Source organism: Etheostoma cragini, chromosome 19 (genome assembly GCF_013103735.1).
Source record: "Etheostoma cragini isolate CJK2018 chromosome 19, CSU_Ecrag_1.0, whole genome shotgun sequence".
NCBI classification, from domain to species: Eukaryota; Metazoa; Chordata; class Actinopteri; order Perciformes; family Percidae; genus Etheostoma; species Etheostoma cragini.
Window position 1 is genome coordinate 4,918,943 of NC_048425.1, and position 20,127 is coordinate 4,939,069.

The window sequence follows — 20,127 nt, forward strand, 5'->3', positions numbered from 1 at the left end:
GTTTTAACAGTTTATTGAGCCTAAGCAAGTCATTGTTTACAAAAAACTCAAAAAAATGGGATACACAGATTTGACATGATATATCACCAGATATTCACCAAGAGTTGATAAAAGAGGAAAATGTTCCATAATGAATATGGAAAGCAAAAATCAAACCTCTACTGTAGATTTGTGTATGTATTCATTTTCCTGCCATATACATGGGTAAAAACTACATGTTTTGAATTATACAGAAAACTAAATACAACCTCAAAAATGAAAAAAATTATCCACACTTTGAGAAAAACAAAATATAACAATTTCAGGAAATAGATAGTGTACATCAGAATCAGGAGACAGACAAACCTGTCACAGGATCACATCATCAGTAATCTTCCCTCAATTTAAAATCTGCTGTTAGAAAGTCTGTTAGAAATTTCATTTCTCTTCCCTTTCGGTTGTGATTTTTACATTTCCAAGAATGCCTGTTAATAAAATCAGAGGGCATACTGTTTATAGTGTCAACGCCACACCACCGCAAATAAAGTGAGTAAATATACAGAACGTCAGCTACCAGTGAGTTAAGGGTTTTACTTAGAACAGATAAAATTAAACTCCTCATTTACAATATTTTTGACCCACTTATGTTATCCTTCTGTCCATGGCTCTAGACATGTCACAATCATCATCTGTCTTATGTGAGTCCCAGTTCTTATAGCAGAGACCACCTCGTCACTGACCCAGAGCTGCAGGGTGCAGGTGTAGCACAGTCCTGGCCAGACGTAGGGACTGTCGGCCATCTTGGATCTCTCTTGGACCCATCTCTGCTGGTTGAGGTTGGTGATGGAGACCAGGTCCCGGTGGTGCTCTCTGCATCAACATAAGCCATCCTCCCAGGTAGTGAGATTACATTGTCTGTCGTGGACAAAGTGGAGACAAACACGTGAAAGTGTTTGGGTCTGGGAGCGTCTTGTATCCCTTTTTTATCTAGGTTATGGCTCCGGCCGGGTAGCGTCAGAGGAGTGCGCTCTCTTTGCTTAAACCGGTAGCCTTTGGCCAGGGACGCCTGACTAAGATGACGCTGGCATCCACATCACCCTGAAGATGATCATGATGACAGTGATGCAAGTAACTGCATGGGGTTATCTTCCATCAATGCCTTTGAGATCTCTTCCTCTGCAAATTCTACTAATTGCCCTGATGTTCAAATTTGAGTTATAGTTAATAGTATAGTTAATATACATTTTTTATTTTTTTGACTTCTTAAGTTAGTGTGTTTTAATTTAGTGTCCATTCCCGTAAGACCACTTATTGATTCACTGGCAGTAGAAAGTGAGCACGTTCTCCTGGTTTCCTCGTATCAGCACCACAGGGCAGTGGAGGCCACAGGTCAGAGAGTCCAGCCAGGCCATGTACAGAGCACTGGTGCAGTCGCTGTGTGGCACTGGAAGGCTCCTGGAAAACGCATAACATTTACATGAGCATACCAAAACTGCACAACAAAAACAGAGACTACTCTTATTTGACTTATGAGGAAAATATGTATAAATAAACATCATGCATTCCTATGGAAATCAGACAAGTATTGTTTTCACCTCCTAAAGCTAAGAGAAAGGCCTGTATGGATGTTTCATCTACAGTATGGCATGTATCTCTATTACAAAGCCTAAGACTAAACTAGAACCGGTCACAGTTTTGTAAGTTATAGCTGTGTTCTATTTAGACACTGGCTCAATCAAACAAAAAAAATATGGTTATGGTTGAAAATATCCAAATAAGTTAAACTATCATCAACTATCACTACACACGGTTATGCCCCTTAGTTCCAATCAAGGAATATCTTAACGCTTCAGCATTTATAGACATCATATAAACATTTGTTAAATGGTTTATAACTCACTATAATGTAGGGTTAAGAGCACATCATTATTTATTAACTTGCTTTTCAATCACTTTAACTTTTCCTGGGGGCACCAGTGGATGCTGGTTAAAAACAGGCTAATGAATGACAAAACTGTAAAAGACAACTGTAAGAATTCTTCATTGGAGAACTTTAGTTTTTTTAAGAAACATCCCACTTGCCAGCCCTAAGTCAGAGGTGCAGGATGTTACAGCCAAACAGCCTTGATGTAATGCTGAAGTGATAATGTAAACTGTGTACTCACACAAGCACGAGACCAGCGTGCATTGAATTCCTCCGGATGATTTCATTCAGCCTCACTTTGGTCTCCGACTGGGAAGGAGGGAAATTAATTTCAGACATCTGACCAAGTTTATTAACAGTGGATGACATTAATACCATGTTGTTGCTCATCACAGACACCCCTACCTTTTGTCTAAAGGCCTCAAACTCTTTGTCTGGTATTTTCCATGGAGAGTTTTCTCTCAGCTCCTGAGCTGAAACACCTTCATACTGTTCATCATACAGCCTGAAGGGGGCGACAGACTCCTCAAACTTTTCAATGCTTGAAAACAACAAAAAGAAAATAAGTCTTTTTGCCATGAAAGACAGAGATATTAAAAGTATTATTAACATTTGTTAAACACTCAGTGTCTGTCGGCCATAACTGTTGGACAAGTTTAGGTGAAAATTCCAAGGCTGATTATTTTAATACCACAGAGTGAAGGATTCAAAGAACATTAAAAACCCATAGAGGTTTATTTGTCTTATTTTAAACAAACTTCTTTATATGATCTGATCATATGTGTTTGTGTGTGGAAAAATCCATGGGGATCTCAACCCTGGAAAGATTTTAGTTGACATGGACATCACAGTAACATTGGACAAACTAGATGCATTGCTGAAGCGTTTTAGCTCACTTGCTTCCACTCGGCGGGCCAGAGTCTAGAAGTATGCGGCACATGCTGCCGGCTTTAATGTTTTGTAATTTGTTTGCTCACAATAAAGATATACCTAAAACAGTGAACATCCCAGTCTGTTAGACTGATCCCTTCCTGTTTCAACACAACTGTTCCAATTTTAGTGTGTAGTGACAGTGAAGGTTTTCCATACATACCTCTTGGCCTGTGGACGCTTCTCGCTGTCCGTCATGACTGTAACATCCTTAAAACCAAAACGAAACCGATCCAGAAGCTTAAGCATCCTAAAAGAAACAATAGTCAAAGTCTCAGCACATCAGTTTCAATAACGTATAGCCAACACATAAATGTATGTATGGAGTTTTGTAGGATGAAAAGAGTTCATTTTAGTAATTATTACTTGTATTGTTACGCACGTATGTATGCATACCAATTTCCTTCTTAGTTTTCCAACAGTACTTGACTGAATATTGAGTATTGATGTTTAATTTCATACGTAGGTGCATTGTGTATTCTGTGGCTCAGAAAAGTGAAAAAAGTAGAGGGGCAGGACCAAGAACTTTTTGTTTTAGTGTTCTTGGTGTGCACCAGGATTAGCTTTCTTAGTGTTACACTATTACTATTATTAATCATTATTATTAACTTTTCCCAGAAGGTGAAACAAAGAATACATACTCGGCGCGGTTTTCCTCCATGTTTTGTTCGTCTCCTACGACAAAGACCCTGACCTTACAGTTGTGCCAGCGTTTTCTCCTGGTGAGCAGGTAAGGCACCAGCAGAGTCAGACCTTAAAAGAGAATAAAGAGAAATACTGCAGCTGAGGAAGAGAAGCTATGAAAAAAAATTGTGTTTTGCATGCCTCTGTATTGAGCCTACATTGTCAAAAGGAGGTGGCATCTCCTTGTGTCCATTGACCATTGTTGAACCAAAACAACACCTTCATTATTTTATTATATCCATCCATCCTTGGTCGGGTCACGGGGCCCAGAGGCCTCCTCCCGGCTGGACATGCCTGTAACCCCTCCCTAGGGAAGCACCCAGAGGGCCTCTTTACCAGATGCAGGGAAGGGAAACACCAGCAACTCTCTTGAGAAAACCCATTTTGGCCGCTTGTACCTTGGATCTCGTTCTGTCATGACACTGCCTTCATGACATTAGATAGTAGGAACAAAAATTGACCGGTTGATCAAGAGCTTTTATTTTTGTTTCAGCTCTCCTTTTGCGTTTTCTTTTCAGCACTGGGGAGTGGACTTTACCAGGGAGGCTGAGGAGTGGGATATTAAACCTGTCATTGGCAGACACCCCCCCTTGTTGAACAGTGGAACCATCACCCACAGTCTGTCACTCCTGAGGCACAGACTTCCAGGCAACGTTCAGAGTCGTGTCATGCATAACATCCCCCTCCGACACCCATTTCTGGATGGATCTCAACAATGCCCGGGGCTCTGCCAGTGCGTAGTTGTTTGACCACCAGGAAAATTGATGACAATCAACCATATAATCATAAATAACAATAATGATTACAACAGATTAGCAACAGGTCATCCATTATGCTTGTTTCGTCAGATCTAACCTCCATCATCTGCTATCCAGTAGACGTCAATGGTCTTCTTCCCCTGGTCAGTCTGAAACACTGTCTTCATCTGCTCTTTGTTGTCTTCCTCGGGGATGCTGTCAGCTGGAACAGAAAAAGGAGAAAGAGTGAGTTGCAGGGACAATATTAATAATTACTCTGAATAGCATTACTCTGCAATAATGCACCACAAAGTGTTCCAATACAGTAAAAATATTGTAATACAGTATATTTACGGAGTGGGGGAGTTTTTAGCTTTGCTTTTTGTCTCTTTCAACTTCTCAGGGAAATATCTGGCTCATTTGCTGCTTAATGCTACACCATGTAGATGCTAACTGTGTGCGTCTGCTCAGGTGTAGAGTGGGAAAAAAGACAATATGAGAGCCTTAGGAGTGAACCCAGTTAAGTTACGGCCAGACCGCTAAACCATGAGCTAAAATTCTATAAAGCGCTGAAAACAACGCACAACGTATTCTGGTGATAATTCTCTGTAGGTTCATCACTACAAGGGACCCCAAGGGATGCAAGTCAATACAACATCCTCAAAATATTGTATTCTAATGTGTCTGTGTGCTCACCGGGTTTCTTCTGAGATTTCTGGTCGTCTTTCTCAATAGATTCATCAGGCTCAAACCCCTTGTTCACTGGAAGACAGACATTGCATCCTTTATCATTTTGTTTTCAATGGTATAAAAATATGTCATGTTGTAGGAAACATTGCTGGTGAAATAAAGACAAAAGAATTACAAACTCTGGATTATTAACCTTCAAAATCAAACTGATCAGAGACATCCAACCCTTCCATCATCCTCAGGATACATAAAGAGTAGTTAGTGTCGAAGGTATCGCTAGAGAGAAGAGAAGAAAAGGAAGTTAAAACGGAATTTTTAAAGTAGAAATTATATTATTCTTAAGACAGTAAACTGAATATCTTTGAGTTGTGGACAAAACAAGACATTTGAGGATGTCATCTTGGGTGTCTGGGAAATGCTGGTCTAATTTTTCACAATTTTCTGATATTTTATAGACCAAACAACTAATCAATTACTTGAGAAAATAAACAGATTTATCAACTATGAAAATAATCTTTATTATTATTTCTATTAGCCTGGAAATCCAGACCCAAATCCGATATATTAAGGGTCTGGCATTGAGTCTTGAAGGTCACCCATCTCGAGGAGCGCCACCAAGCTTGAATTTGAAAATCTTATTGCACGCAACTGGATAAGACTACAACCAATCACAACAACACATAGGGTGACGTATTTAGATTCCCATACGCTTAGCTACCAGCGGGGCTAACTGTTAGGTTAAACTGTTGTCATCTGTTTAGCTCGCCTCTGGCCCGCCTACATCAGATACACCGATGTGATTGGTGCAGATCCAATGCAAGGGTATAGTTAATGAGCAGCATTACTCAATGCCAGAGTAACTCGCTAAGCAAATTTCAAATAGTGCTTTTGCAAGAACTCTGGATTTCCAAGGTAGGTGCTTATAGTGACAAAAATGACTTTTTAAATTCAATATAAAGAGCTGCCTAATCCTTCAATAACGGTAAAACCGAAAACAGTCAACATTGTTTTTTAATAATTTCTGTAACTGCACTTACTATATGGTGTTGATATAATCATCAATGCTTTCAGGAGAACTGTCCCTCCAGTTTGACTTGAAGCCCAGGACCAGAATGTTGGGCTTCAGCTTTCCAAGACCAGAAGTCTTGAGAAAATGTCAAATGAGACGATAAATTATATTTAACTTTTCATAAAATACAAATAAAAACATACTGTAGATAGAAATACTTTACTATGCAAGTAACAGGATGTCTAAATGTTCTAATGAAAGTTATATGTAGCACCCAAAAGAGGTGTCCTACCGAAATGAGAAGAGATGGAAATACGAAAAAGCCAAAATTGCAAGGATGACAGGTTGTCATCTTAATATAAGAGTCATATTAAGATTTTACCTGTAGCAAGTTCCGAGCTCCAACTCTGAGGCTGTCAGCAGGGAAAGGAGAATAAAAGGAGCGCACCTTCCTCTTGTTCATCCACTTTACCAACATATCTGTGGCCTCCTGTGGCTGACTCTGCCGGTCCTGATCCATAAAGGACAAGGAGATTCAATAAAAGACCAAAAAGAAAAATTAAGAAATAGAAAATAGGACCAGTAAAAATTGTCTAGTGAAAAGGTACTGCAAGAAGGATTGGGCAGTATCTTCAATACAATGATATGAATCATTTCTCTTATTTTCCTTTCGTTACCAAAACTTTGGAGATTAAATGACTGACCATGATTATGTCTCCACAGATCATGAGGCTTGCGTGTTTGGTAAAGGAATCAACAAAGTCCACCAGAGCTGGTCGCTGGGTTGGTGGCCCAGTCAGGACCAGGCATTGCGGTCTGAAGAAACACATGAGTGTAAATTCATTACTTTTCTACTTAGTGAGAAGCATGAGATCAACTGCAAGTAAAATTGTATTAGACAAACATTATAGGAAGTTGTCCAGGAATGATATAACTGAGGTTTTCGGTCACTGACCTGTAATTTTTGACATGATCGTTGACACCAGTTAAAGCGACAGAGTATGACAAAGCCATGTTGTATGAACCTGCCTGGACTGATGAACCCCAGTTCACATCTGTGGAAATGAAAACACACATGAGTCAGGTAATATCACACTGACTTGTTAATTTTTTTATATTAGCCAGGCTTGTCTCATCAGAACATGGTTGCATTTAAACATATCTGTTTTGGACTTACTTGGTTTGTTGTAGGTGACGTATATAAACAGGAAAGCCATGACGCTAAGGACGACGAGAGCTGCCCACCAGGTAAAGAGGAACATCAGCAACACAGCGACCGCTGCTGCAAATAAAGCTAGCCATTTATTGTAGTAATGAAACATTGGCCTCCAACCTAAAGGGGGGAAATCGAGAAAATGAGAAATAAATTACTTTTGGGTGAAATATCACATAAACTGATTTCACATAGCCGCACATCTGTCAAAGGGGCAAATCAGTCTGTTTTTAGTCATGTAATGACTTTACACTGGTCACAGTCTGGCTCCTATATATTGTATTTAACATCTTAGAATCTATAAATTGGAATGCAAACGGGACACACACATTAACTTACCGGTCACGTAACGTTATACTGTTTCCATAACCCTAAACTTTAGCCATTGCAGCAGCTGGACAGAAATGCTCAAATGAGTTGTTTTAAAAGAGGTGACTCACCGGGAGCATTTGTGATTGAAGCGTGAAAGCAGCTGAAGTTGATGAGGGCATAGGAACACATGAATAAGTTGGAGTTCAAGGCTGCGATGGTGTTCAGATCACCTGTTATGTAACAGGAGAGAAAGTCATTAAATCAATACACATTGAAAATCAAAAAGCTATCAAGATAGTTCAAAAAAACTATTTTTTTCTCTTTATTGAAATATTTAATCATAGCTAGAACATACATTTAGCATAAAAATGCATTTAAAAACAAATATGGGAATAAATACTTCCACTAACAAAACAGCTACAACATTAGATCACACCCACCATAGATAACGAGGGCCACAGCAATGAGGAAGCAGAGTACATAGGCACGGAGTGGCTCATTGTTTTTCCCATAGCCTTTTCCAAAGAATCCAATGTATGGGTATATTTTGTCTTTGCACAGACACTGTCAGATAAAGCAGAAAGTAAAATGCTATTTAACATGTGCATCATGTTAGATTTGACTCCATTTCTACACATGTTATGTTACTATAGATATGATGCATTCAAAAGCTTGTTTTATTATGATGGTGTCCTTTTGAGAGACAACTTTCACAGTTTGCCAGTATCATAAAAAGCTATAATGATAATAATAATAATAATAATAATATGAACAGTATTTAAAGGTTAATGTATGTCACTGTGGCCATGGTCTGGCAGTTTAACAATTTAAGACATCCTTAAAAACCTTGTTCAACAGCAATGTACAGTACCTCCCGTGAGCCAGACTAAAAGAGATGTAACATCAGGGTTTGGCTGCGGTTTCTCACCTGAAAGATTTTAGGAGCGGAGACGAGGAAACCAAGAGCTGACGACAAGGTGGCTGCAAAGACACCAGCGATGATCAGGTAGTACGAACCTGATAGTAGACCCATTACCTGTTTGGAATAGTCATTCACAATTAGTATTGTTGTCATATTTTATGTAAATGTTTCTGAAACTGTTCAATTTTCCATATGATGATCATACATAACTGTAACAGCAAACAAGTAAAACAGTGAAAAGATTGCTATTTATACATAGTTTTTAACAATGCCTTTGCCCTGCTCAGATTTTTTTCCACAAAGTCACAAAATGATTTACAGCAGGCAGACTCATTTTGATGGGTCACAGATTTCGGTGTCACATTGTAAATGTCTGTGTTTTAGTATCCATTCCAGTTAAAAGTTTTTTTTTATAAATACCTAATTGAATTTTAATCATATTTTAGAAGTTATCTGTTGTAGTTATGGCTGACACTGGGGCAGGACCATCACAGAAAAAGGAAATTAAACAAAAAACAACTAAAAGCTATAGGGAGATTGACAGATGATGGGCGAAACCCGAGTCAGCCTTGGTTGGTCTTTCAACATATGGAGACAATTTTGGGATTTTAAAGGATATAAACCAAATCTATTTACCAACCCTAAATTAGCCCTCTTCCTCCTAGACAGGTATGTAATAGGTATTTTCCTTTTTAAAATATCTTACAATGCTAGACATGGTTGTACGTCAGTAGCCTAATTTTACCTCCTTGCATTTAGTGCGCATTCTTTTTAGTCCGTGTTTGTGTCACCCCCCCCCCCAAAAAAAGAAAGGCCCTACCTTTGAAGTGTTGGCCAGACCAAATTTACAATTCTGGGCCAAGATGCATTTTGTGAAGTTCCAGCCGAAGTTACATCCCAGACCCACACAGTCACTAGTGATGTTTCCACCGATATAGTCACTCATGTTGCCAGAGGCGTCACGCACCACAGAGGCACCTGGGGGAAGATAATGAGGTAAATAATTTCCTTCCATTTTGAGCCCGTCAGTCCTTTCCCGCTAAAGCAGTACATGATACTACCCTTAACATGAGTGATAAATCAGACTCAATGCCTCCTGTCCCTCCACCCAACAAACCACCCTAACTTAAATAATCCCTAGTAGTTCAGATAATTAAAAAAATCAAATCAGAAGCAAATACATATGTCAAATGCCAGGCAGGCTAGCAAAGTGCCTGTTTTATGCATTTATTGTTTCTTTCACTTTCCCACAAGGTATCTCTCAAGGTGTGGAACAGATGATGATTTCCACCTGTGCAGCCTGTAATGCAGATCATTGGTTCCCTCTGTTTTTGAGTTGGCAAATCGGCATTCAAGGCCATTGATAAAATATGCACACCTGAGGAGACTGAACTTTCCAAACTTTCTGCTGGCTGAGATGTGGCTGAGTTGCATCTAAACCTGTATTATTTGGCTGTAAGGTTGAGGACTGTAAGTGAGATTTACATTCAGGGTTAAATTTGTCCTGAAACAAAGGTTTGGAGGTTGGTGCCACTCCTGTATGTTTTGTTAAGCACTTGTTTTAGAGAAGCAGGCTAGGTCTTCTGGTTTGTGTTTTGCTTCAAGAGCTAAAGATGAATTAGGCCTGGATTTGTCATATCGATTTCATTCCTCCACCTTTAGTGAACTTTTTAACTGCATAAAAAAAAAAACTTTAATATTCACTTCACCACTGACTGTGACTCGTTTTAATTATCATTCTATTTTATATATACTATATTATGGTACCATCAAATGAGATCTAACAAAATACTAAATAAAAGCATGTAAAAAGGTTAGCTTACCAGAAGTTACAGAAAGAATTAGATAGGAGAGTGTGGTAACGAGAATGGCCCCTAGGGTTCCTTTGGGGATAGCAGTAGCAGGGTCCTGAAAAGGGAAACCACACAGAAGTCAAAATTTATGTAGTATTTTTTTTTTCAAGAAATATCTTTCTTCCTTCTTCATCATACTTTGAGGTCGCCACAGATGTTGACTCCAGACAGGATACCAGTGGCACCGGGAAAGAAAATAGAAAACATGCGGAAAAAGTTGCCGTCAGGTCCTCTCCAATCTGGTGTCAGGTTCGAAATGAAGATGTCCTCTGGTGACAGGCAACAAAAAAAACAACTTTATAACATATATTTTAAAACTGATTGTATGCTTTAATTAAAGGCTGTAGTTTGTCCTGAGAAGCCTGAACTTACTGTTGTATCCAAAGAGGCCTTTGGACTGTTTCTCTTTAGAGTGCGGGATGAGTGTGCCCACCAAGTAGTCGGCAAACGAAACCAAGAGAATTATAAAGAACAAAATCTGGGTCTGAAGACACAGACACATGGAGAAGAAGGGAAAAAAGGACAATATATGATAAGAACTATAAGGTAGAATGCAAATAAAGTTAGAAGTGTAAGGATTGGCTTACCTTGGACTCCCACTCCATTCCAGCCAATGTAATCATCAGAAGAATAACTAGTGTGATCACGCCCACAATTCGGACGTCATTCAAGTCATCGACAATGATGACATTATAATCCTACATTAATATAACCAAAATATTGACAGATTAGACACCAAGACATATGAAAACATATTCAAGTACATTTTGGATAAAAATATTCGGGCCTTTGCTTATTAAATATGGCTCCTTTTAGAGAGCAAAGTAACAAAATGCTTTAATAACAATAAAAAGGAAACGGGCAATAAAACAGTAAGATGAATCCATCATGCATCTATTTTCTAAGTTCAAGCATAAGTACCCGCATTAGATCCCGGACCACAATTGAAAAGCCAACAGTGTTGAGCGCACAGGCCAGAGCGTTGGCGAAGGAAAAGACCAACCCGATCGGGGCGCCAAGTTCATAACCCAGTGAGCGGGAGATCATGAAATACGTCCCACCTGAAAATGACAGAGACAAAGAAGTCTGTAGTTTTGAACAGGGGCAAATTAAGCAGAAAGCAATAAAATACCTAGTTAAAGATTTACATAGTTATTTATCTATATTTCCTTTGTGTGTGTTTTGTTAGCATTCAAAAGGGAATAGGAAAGGGAATGGGCTCTTAGCCAACGGAGCCAAACCTGCTAACACTAATGCCTCTAGTGTTTTTTTTAAATGTAGAAAACCTGAAGAAACACGTTAGAATATAAGGGAGAGACAGTGGCGTCTACAGTTGATTAGCATTGACTAAAGGAACTCAAGAGGCTTCCCTGACTAAATTGCAGATATGTGGCCTACACATGACTTTTCACCCCCTTTGAGACACAGGAAGTGACTGACCTGAAATCACTCTTCCGTTGGTGGCGATGGCGGAGATGGAGAGGCCAGTTATCGTGGTCACCATGACAGACAACCCAATAATAACCCACATCAACACTAATGAGGAAAATGAAATGAAAAGGAAATTCATGATACTACAGACATAGAAGACATAGACTACTACATTGAAATTGATGTTTTGGTTTCAAGGCCTGTCTCTCTATCTTTGTAAAAGAAAAGTCTATTTCTGCAAATGTTTGCCTCTACATGACCACAGGGATGAACTGTAGATGCATATTTCTTCTCAATCATACAGACTTTGGATATTGTATTACATGGAGATCCAGAAGATATCAAAAACAGCAAGTACAAGGTGAGGCTCTATCAGCAATCTGCATCTGCACGTACTGTTCTCATGCAACATAATGTAAAGGTAAATTGAATAAAGCCCTACATGAGAGGGCAAGAGTGATGCAATGGAGTGCTACAAGCCACTAAACAGAGGAACGAAAGGGACTAATGTATGGTATGGAGGGATGACTGAACTCACCAATGCCTGCCTGAGAAGTGATCACTGTTACACGCAGAAACAGGATGACTCCCCAAATATTCAGCATGCAACGCATCTGTGATGTTCAATAAAAAAGAGCTCAGTAAGATTGTATAGTGTTAACAGAATTGAAATAATTAGTGTATGAAGTCTGTATGTATGCCCAAATACACCCAAGTTTTGCTCACCATGACTCCAATAAACCAGCCAAATCTAGCAGGAGCTTTCTTTGGTGGACCTTTTGGTGCTTCAGGTCCACTGTTAGGCAGACTGCCATCTCCTGAGTCTGTGGTTGGGACCTCCGCTTCCGCCTCCTTCTCCTGAGTAAGATGCAGTTTTTACAAAGAAAAACTATTTTAAATAGCTTAATGATAATGATGGTGGGAATAAGAAATCATTCACAAGTTCGATGATGCAAGGTGCTGTTAGATGTGTTTCCCAAAGACTAAAACAAATGACCTCAAATGCCTTGCGAAGAGCATCAAGGGATGGCCGGCTCCCCTTCTGCTGGTGCAGTGTGCGGGTGTAATGCCCCAGCTGTGGTACCAGGTCTAACGTGCTGTAGACAGAAGATCTCCGCAGCTCCGCCCTCGAGCCGCGGCGCTCTGATGCACTGTTGATGCAAAGGGGTCATTTTAAACAAACAGAAAAAATTTGAGCAAATATTGCAATAAATTACAATATGTAGGTTATTAGTGATTTTCATGAGCTGCAGTTCCTCTACCTTCAGACAGATGTAAAAATACCAAAGCAATGGGCTAAGTATCTATCTGATTTTAGGTAAACTTTCTCAGGACATCATGAAATATAAAAGTTATTAATTACTTTGACTTTACTTACTTTAATTACTTAATGAAAAAAAAAAGAAGAAAAATCAATTTGTAATGTTAGACAACCAGAAATTACTGAAATAACAGCTAACCTACAAATATGTTAAAATTGGACACTAGAAGTTAACAACACAAACCTTGACTCGACGTCCGATATTACGATGGTTGGAGGCATTCCGTGCGTGGAGTACCTGGGCGGTCCTTCGTCACCGGAGAATTGGACGTTGGGGACAGCTCTCGGGTCAGCCCCACCCCGTTTGGATGTAAACTGCCCCATCGGCACGTCTGACTGACTCCTAGTGTGGGAAATGGGAAAAAGGGCTGACAAGATGACAAACGATCTATTTAGAAAAGCTTGTTATTATAAAAATTATTGGCACGTGTCCTAAAAGATCCCACATTTGTCCTCTAACAGTGAACACGTAACTGTTTCCAAGTCATGCAGCCGCACCTGGACCCAACTAATGTGGTTTTAGTTAAATCCTGACCAGAGATCTAGATTGAGTATCAAGTTGCCAACAAGTGCTCTTGGTAACTTGACACTAAAACAGATCGGTAATGAGTTCATACTTTGAGTAAATTAAATAAAAATCAAATAATAATACATGAGAGATAAATTGAATTTTTTAAGTAAGTCAAGCTAAAATTTTGGATGAGTTTTAGAAAAAATAACTAAGAAATGTATTAGCATTGATGAAGGATGAACAGTGAAGGTGCGAGATTAAATGAGTACATGCTTCCCACTCTTTTTCATAAATGTCAAAGAACTGATTGTTTGTTATTTATCTCTGTGCTTTATATTTTATTTCTATTTTTTAACCATCAGTCAATCAACCAAAATATATTGTTCCAAAGGGTTGCATACGTTTTAAACCCTTGACAGTGTCCCCACCGGCCAGTAGTGCTGGCATTATGCAACGTGACCTCACACAAATTGCAACAGGAAATTTTTAAACTGATCTAATCTCTTAAAAATCTCCTGTATAACATATACAAAGTCCTAAGAGATCTAAGTGGTGTAAACTATTGAAAAATGCCAATTATCAATTGCAGCCCATGTTGAGGGGAGACACTATAGGTAAATGGGGAAAATATTTTAATTAACAGATGTCAACATGAAACCTTCTCAGCTGATTATTTACATTAAGACTATGCACTTTTATATTACAATTTTTCTAAACTGGCATGTTTAATTTAGCAAAGACATTATGTAATGAAATATTTGCTAATTGGCATTAAGATGCTTCGGTATTTCCAACATGCATTTAAGTGACTGCCGAGTACAAAATCTTTAAAATTTTGAAATATTTTAAAATCTGTGTTCCAGTATTGAGTGAGAACACTGTAACCAGCAGCCATGAACCTGGCTGCAAAGATAAAGGTTCCGCGTCAGTTTGCGTTTGCTGTTTTTGCCATTGGCTCAAATTATTATTCTAAGTGTCTGACAACCTCATCGGAAGGATCTGTACCAAGTTAGACCGTTTTGTCAAAGAATAAGTTTGTTTAACATGAAACAGCCAAAACTCATCATCACCAAAACCCACAAGACTCCATCTATCAGTCACATCAGACACAAAAACACGGGACAGTAGGGTCTGCTTTGAAATAACCCCTAAGTTACCCTTTGAAATGTTATTTTAGAAACCAAAAAAGTGGAGCACGGGTACGGTTAACAAACACCTTTATTCATAGCTCGTATTTAATAAAATAATGTGCCGTTTGCATGATTAAACATAACAGTTCAGAAAACTTGTAATACAAAAGGATATTGTTCTAATTTACTTAATCAACTGGGAAAGTTTCATGGAGATATCTGTTAGATAAAATATTTCCCCTATTCACATGTAACTTTTGGCATCATTAATTTCAATACTTTTCAATACTTTCCACCTATGAGAACATTTGTCTATTGTTCATTTTGCTATTTAGTAAATAATAAAAAAAAACAAGGCTTAACTTTACTCACACAGGTTCTTATTATTCCAGATGAATAAGCTGTTGCCAATGGATGAATATATTTGACACTGGGACCCTTTGTATTTATATCTTCTCCAAGCTAGCCGACGTTCACGCCCATTTTTCTCCGCTTCCTCCCTCTCGCGGAAACACACCTTATTATTGTGTACACTGAAAGGTATTGAAATAACTTATAAAAGATAATTTGCCTCACCTCATTATTTTACGCCTAAAATTGAGATATTTGAAATAAAGCCAATAACTCAGTTTATTATGAAAAAAGATTGTTTTGGTCTTAAAACCTATTGTTTCACACACTCATTTTTACATTGTTATTTTCGCATATGAGAATAAATATTCAATTTGAGTGGAAATGCAGAATATTTTAACAGTGCAAGTTAACTTTTTTTTTTCATCAATCTATGCTATTATTATTTATTTACATACTTATTATATTTTTTGTTTGCCATATCTAGTTTCTGGTACTCTCTATGAAAATAAATGACAGGAAGCATGGTCTTGCTTTCCACAGCAATGTTTTGCAGTAAACAGAAAAGCAAGTGGGTGATTCCATCATAGCTGAACATATTTTAAATAGTAAAAAAGGAATGTACTATGTACTGTAAACTCAATGTACAACGCTTTGATTTTCTTGGAAGCGCGCGGCAAAAATGCCACAATAATTATAGTTTAGCAAAACAATCGTGCCAAGTGAAAACAGCAAGATAAAAGACTAAAACCGCAAAATGTTCCTATTTAACTTTTAAAACTGTTATCAACGCTAAGATTACATAAACATTAACATTTTTGTAATGTTCTGGGGGCTTCACGCATCATTGACTGGGATTTCTGTTCAAAATGTTGTATTTCCACTTATTCTGGCACTCAAAAGAAATTTTAAAACTGGTGTTGTTCCAAAAAATTGAATAATGCACATTTATAAAATGTCTGGAGTTGAGGCACCAGCTCTTGTGTTGAGTGTTGACTATACACAGCATTGTTTTCCCAATACAGGATAAATATGAAATCCACACTTGAAGAGAAAGAAAATATAACAACTTTAGAAAACAACAAATAGTGATCATTCAGCTGAATCAGAATCAGGAGACGGAAATGAAATCCGTCTCAGGATCACATCTTCAGTAATCTTCCCTCACATAAAATCGGCTGTAAGGAAGTCTGTTAGTAATTTAATCTCTCTCCCCCTCAGGTTGTGATCCTACATTTCCCAGAGTGCCAGTCAACAAACACCGCGGACATATCTCGTGTCAACGTCCCACCACTGCAAACCAAGTGAGTAAATAATAAAAACGCCAGCTGTGAGTAGAGGGTTTTTACTTAGAACAGATGAAATTGAACTCCTCGTTGTCATTCTTTTTGACCCACTTATGTTTTCCTCCTCTGTCCATGGCTCCAGACATGTCACAATCAACATCCGTCTTATGTGAGTCCCAGTTCACGTAGCAGACCACCTCGTCACTGACCTAGAACCAGAAATCCAGGGTGCAGGTGTAGCGCAGTCCCAGCCAGACGCAGGGAGAGTCTGCCATCTTGGAGCTCTCTTGGACCCTCCAAGTCTTCCGAAGACCTTGTTTTAATTGATCAGGATCACATTATCTGTCATGGAAGATGTGGAGAGAGGTTCTGGTTGCGTCTTTAATCCCTTTATGTTCTAGGTTTTGGTTCTGGGTGCAGTTGCAACAATGCTTGTCATTTCAGTCTTAGACAGCGTTTTTGGCCATTGGTGCGGTCTCGTCTTTGTCTTGTCTCGTCTGATGAAATGAACCCTAAAACTTTACACCTTCAATTGCCAGTAATGTACTTGTGTTGAAAGCAAAAGATCGGACCCAAATGCAAAGCTCAGAGGTTTATTGAGGTTAGGGGAGAATAAGGGAGAATAGGTGAGAGGAGGGGGATACCAGGGACCAGAGCGAGATCCCGATGGCTTGGATGGAGAAACAGAGGAAGCTCTGGGGAAAAGGGGAGGCTGAGGACAAGAGGCCGAAGGGGATGCGCTGGAACCTGGGCAGCTGGAGAGTGAGAGAGGGAGAGGCTAGGGGAGCGGAGGCAGAAGGGAGCAGGGAGCCGCGAGGAGGGGACCAGATGGCAAGACCACCTGACTGGAGGTACTGGAGCAAGGTGAAGATGGTGGCAGGGCTGAACCAATGATCAAGGATGGGGAGTGGATCCGGGGTTGAAGTACTGGTCCTGGTTGGAGCTGATGAATATCAGGTAAGTACAGCAGAAGAGATGATGATGAGATTTTGTGGGAGGGGGCGGGGGGGGGGGGGGGGGGGGGGGGGGGGGGGGGGGGGGGGGGGGGGGGGGGGGGGGGGGGACAAAACAGAGGCCAGGCAAACAGGAAAAACGACAGAAAACCAAAGCAGAAAACACAATGGGAAACAAAACAGAAAATCTCACAGCCAGCCAAACCCAACCATCACAATACTGGCAGAAGTTCGCCATTAAAGTACTGTTTATGTACAAAATGCATACAGTTTTTAAAGTTTAAGATATTTTACTTTAAATAGACATACAGTTTCTTACTGTATTATTTGACTGTACAGTAGTATACTGGTATAGTGTTTCCTTCATTTTCCCAAGGTGCATCGGTATTAACAATAAATACCTGCAATCTTTAACATTCACAGACAGTGCTGAAATATTAATAATTTCTCCCAGAATGCATTGCTATTTAAAGTTTGATACTTTATAACATGAAAACAGTAAGATACTGTGAGATTTTAGGTGTACATTTACATCAAAGGACCTATTTTCACCATGTTTTCCACAAAAAGTTATTTATTTAAGTGTTAATAAAGAAATTTGATAAAGTTGGTATGGCAGTATGATAAAAATGGAAAGAATTGTATTGTTGATCATGAATCGTTTTTAGTTTTATTTGCAATACTTTTTGACAATGTTCTATTTGCATTTTTCACTACAAAGAACACTGTGCTTTGCTGTCTTGTCTTCCACTGATTCTCAGAACAAAGAGATGTTCTCTTTTCTTTATTTCCTGTGTTTATATGTTTGTGTGCAATGTGCAAGCCTGTGGACATCTCTGAGGTGGAATTTCCAGAAACACCATGTTTTGGTCATCAGGTCATTGATAGGTCAGGGGCAGGCACAAGATTATTCGGCCAGTCATTAATAATCAAACCTGTTCATTTATGATTCTGTCTGTCTCTCTACAGATTCAAGGAGTGTAGAGAGCTGCATGACAAGGGAAGGTTTTGTCTTAGGATTGTATTCTTTTGAAAGTCAGTAAGCCTGCAACACCTTACTTTAGAGAATGAGAGAGAGAGAGAGAGAGAGAGAGAGAGAGAGAGAGAGAGAGAGAGACCAAACATCTGTGTTTATGGTGCCTTCAATATTGTTGTTTGTCTTAAAGGTTCAGTTAAACGCCCTTCACCATGAGTTGAAATACACCTTCACAAAGACGGGAACAGAAAGTCGGGTTGGCACTGCACAAAGACACATTGTGGTTAAACTGAACGGCCTGCTTGATTGTCTCGTCAATTGAGTGTTCATTAAATGCTCCTGTGTAAATCATCAAAATCTCCAAAATGTGTATTTCTAAAGCCTGGGAAAGGTCTGATCTTCCTGAAAATGTTTAGCAGACATTTAGACCTACATTAAAATGTTTTCCTTTAACTATGTAAATACTGCACATATCCACACTCTTATTTTATTTATATTTCTACTCTGATATTTATATACTTCTTGCAACTGTAACACAGAATTTTGCTTTAGAGATGTATTTCTGAATCGGGTTCTGATAACAGAAAGAGAGAAAAAGAGAAGCAGAGCTTTAACTTGTAATGGTTAAAAGTGACTTTTGATGTCCCCGTTTGTAGGGTCGGTACAGCGCAGTGCAGCATGCTAGTTAAATATGAATGTCACAGCAAAGGGTCTGAATACTTCTGACAATGTGATATTTCATTTTTTCTTTATTAATACATTTGCAAAAAAGTCTACATTCCTGCTTTTTTCTATCAAGATGGAGTTCTGAGTGTACATTAATGAGAAATAAAATTTTGGAAAATGACTGCAGTGAAAAAAAGAGTGAAAAATTGAAAGGGGTCTGAATACTTTCTGTACCCACTGTACATAACAAAACACCCGGTCACGTTGGTTTCTACCAATCTGCTTGATTGAAGGGCTTTATTTAAAATGAGGGCTTTCTGCCCTCGAGGGGTGAGTCTGGAGAGTGTCCACTTGCTGAAAGGTTGTACACAGAGAGTTATTGAAAGAGAGAATCTTTTGCTTGTGGTATTTAAATTAAGAAACCTGTGGGCTCATTTTTGTTTTGTGTTGTTGGGGAAGTTTTTGTTGTCAGTGTGCCGGATGAGGTTTTTCTTTTGCATTGTAAATAAATCTGCACTTTTCACCGCGATCCCCGCTGTTTGCTGTGTGTTCACCCCATCAGCACCCAACCTCAGTGTGTCCTTGTCGCCACCATCCTGTGTGGACGTGGGCAGCAAGGCACGTTTATTACAAGTGGTAATTTTTTTTTTTTCGCTTCAAATTGTAAATCATATTTGAAAATAATTGTTCTTAATTAAACTACGTCTTTGCTAATCACTCAATAAAGCCATGCCTCATCTCCATCATAACACACAGATCTTTTGTGATTCTCCCTCGAGTAATGAACTAGGAACTTGTATTTCAAATAACAAAAGACAATGTATCACAGTATCATATGGGGCATGTAAAAGAAGATACTACATTTTATTGTCCCTACACACATGCACAATTAGATTAAAAGCAACTCCTTTTCCAATGCCAACATTAACGTCAGATAAATATAACATGGAATAAAATAAGTGTAAGGGGCACAGTTATGAGATGCAATACACATATATATAAAAGGTTTTATATACAGTGTGATATGCAGTGTGGTTTATTGCACATTATTTGAATATTGCCCAATAGTGGTAATCGTATTCAATGAGTAATAGATATTTGACAATAAGACAAATGCTGTTGCACAGTATATAGATATTGCACAGTAATGGTATTGCACAGTAATTTCAATAGTATTACATATTAAATATAGCACAGTAGGTGGGTAGAAGAAAGTCCAGGGATTGGGGGCTTAGATAGGGAAGTCAGT

The 20,127-nt window shown here is 38.8% G+C and overlaps 1 protein-coding gene and 3 long non-coding RNA genes across 4 annotated transcripts in view; 2 read left to right on the top strand and 2 right to left on the bottom strand.

Moving 5' to 3' along the window:
* The window catches only part of LOC117935096, a 22,278-nt gene continuing 2,151 nt past the window's right edge, over positions 1-20,127 (bottom strand). Inside the window, exon 2 of the long non-coding RNA XR_004654656.1 lies at positions 1-631. This is a non-coding gene — a long non-coding RNA (uncharacterized LOC117935096). The remainder of the gene's footprint in view (positions 632-20,127) is intronic.
* LOC117935099 lies at positions 631-1,210 on the top strand. Its single transcript, XR_004654660.1, has 2 exons — positions 631-809; positions 1,040-1,210. It is a non-coding gene; the product is annotated as an uncharacterized LOC117935099 (long non-coding RNA).
* LOC117934997 (solute carrier family 12 member 3-like) lies at positions 1,238-15,065 on the bottom strand. The gene is made up of 28 exons (XM_034857076.1): positions 15,019-15,065; positions 13,190-13,373; positions 12,682-12,835; positions 12,411-12,542; positions 12,223-12,298; positions 11,694-11,789; positions 11,175-11,314; positions 10,841-10,951; positions 10,626-10,737; positions 10,392-10,522; positions 10,224-10,308; positions 9,221-9,378; positions 8,407-8,514; positions 7,919-8,042; positions 7,607-7,708; positions 7,131-7,286; positions 6,909-7,008; positions 6,658-6,769; positions 6,336-6,470; positions 5,982-6,088; positions 5,138-5,220; positions 4,951-5,016; positions 4,373-4,477; positions 3,475-3,586; positions 2,997-3,083; positions 2,309-2,444; positions 2,145-2,212; positions 1,238-1,434 (listed from the first exon to the last, which is right to left on the bottom strand). The coding sequence occupies exons 2-28, from the start codon at positions 13,327-13,329 to the stop codon at positions 1,296-1,298; spliced, it is 3,075 nt and encodes a 1,024-aa protein (XP_034712967.1). The 5' UTR covers positions 13,330-13,373; positions 15,019-15,065; the 3' UTR covers positions 1,238-1,295.
* LOC117935101 overlaps positions 8,407-20,127 on the top strand; it is a 24,844-nt gene continuing 13,123 nt past the window's right edge. Inside the window, exon 1 of the long non-coding RNA XR_004654662.1 lies at positions 8,407-8,516. This is a non-coding gene — a long non-coding RNA (uncharacterized LOC117935101). The remainder of the gene's footprint in view (positions 8,517-20,127) is intronic.

What these genes read in the sequence shown, in the direction of transcription:
- LOC117934997 (XM_034857076.1), bottom strand. Translation starts at nt 13,329, where the DNA reads ATGGGGCAGTTTACATCCAAACGGGGTGGGGCTGACCCGAGAGCTGTC. An exon ending in CCGCTCCTAAAATCTTTCAG is followed by an intron (nt 8,043 to 8,406) that starts GTGAGAAACCGC and finishes TTTATCTGACAG; the next exon opens with TGTCTGTGCAAAGACAAAAT. An exon ending in GAAATCTCAGAAGAAACCCG is followed by an intron (nt 4,478 to 4,950) that starts GTGAGCACACAG and finishes TTTCTGTTCCAG; the next exon opens with CTGACAGCATCCCCGAGGAA.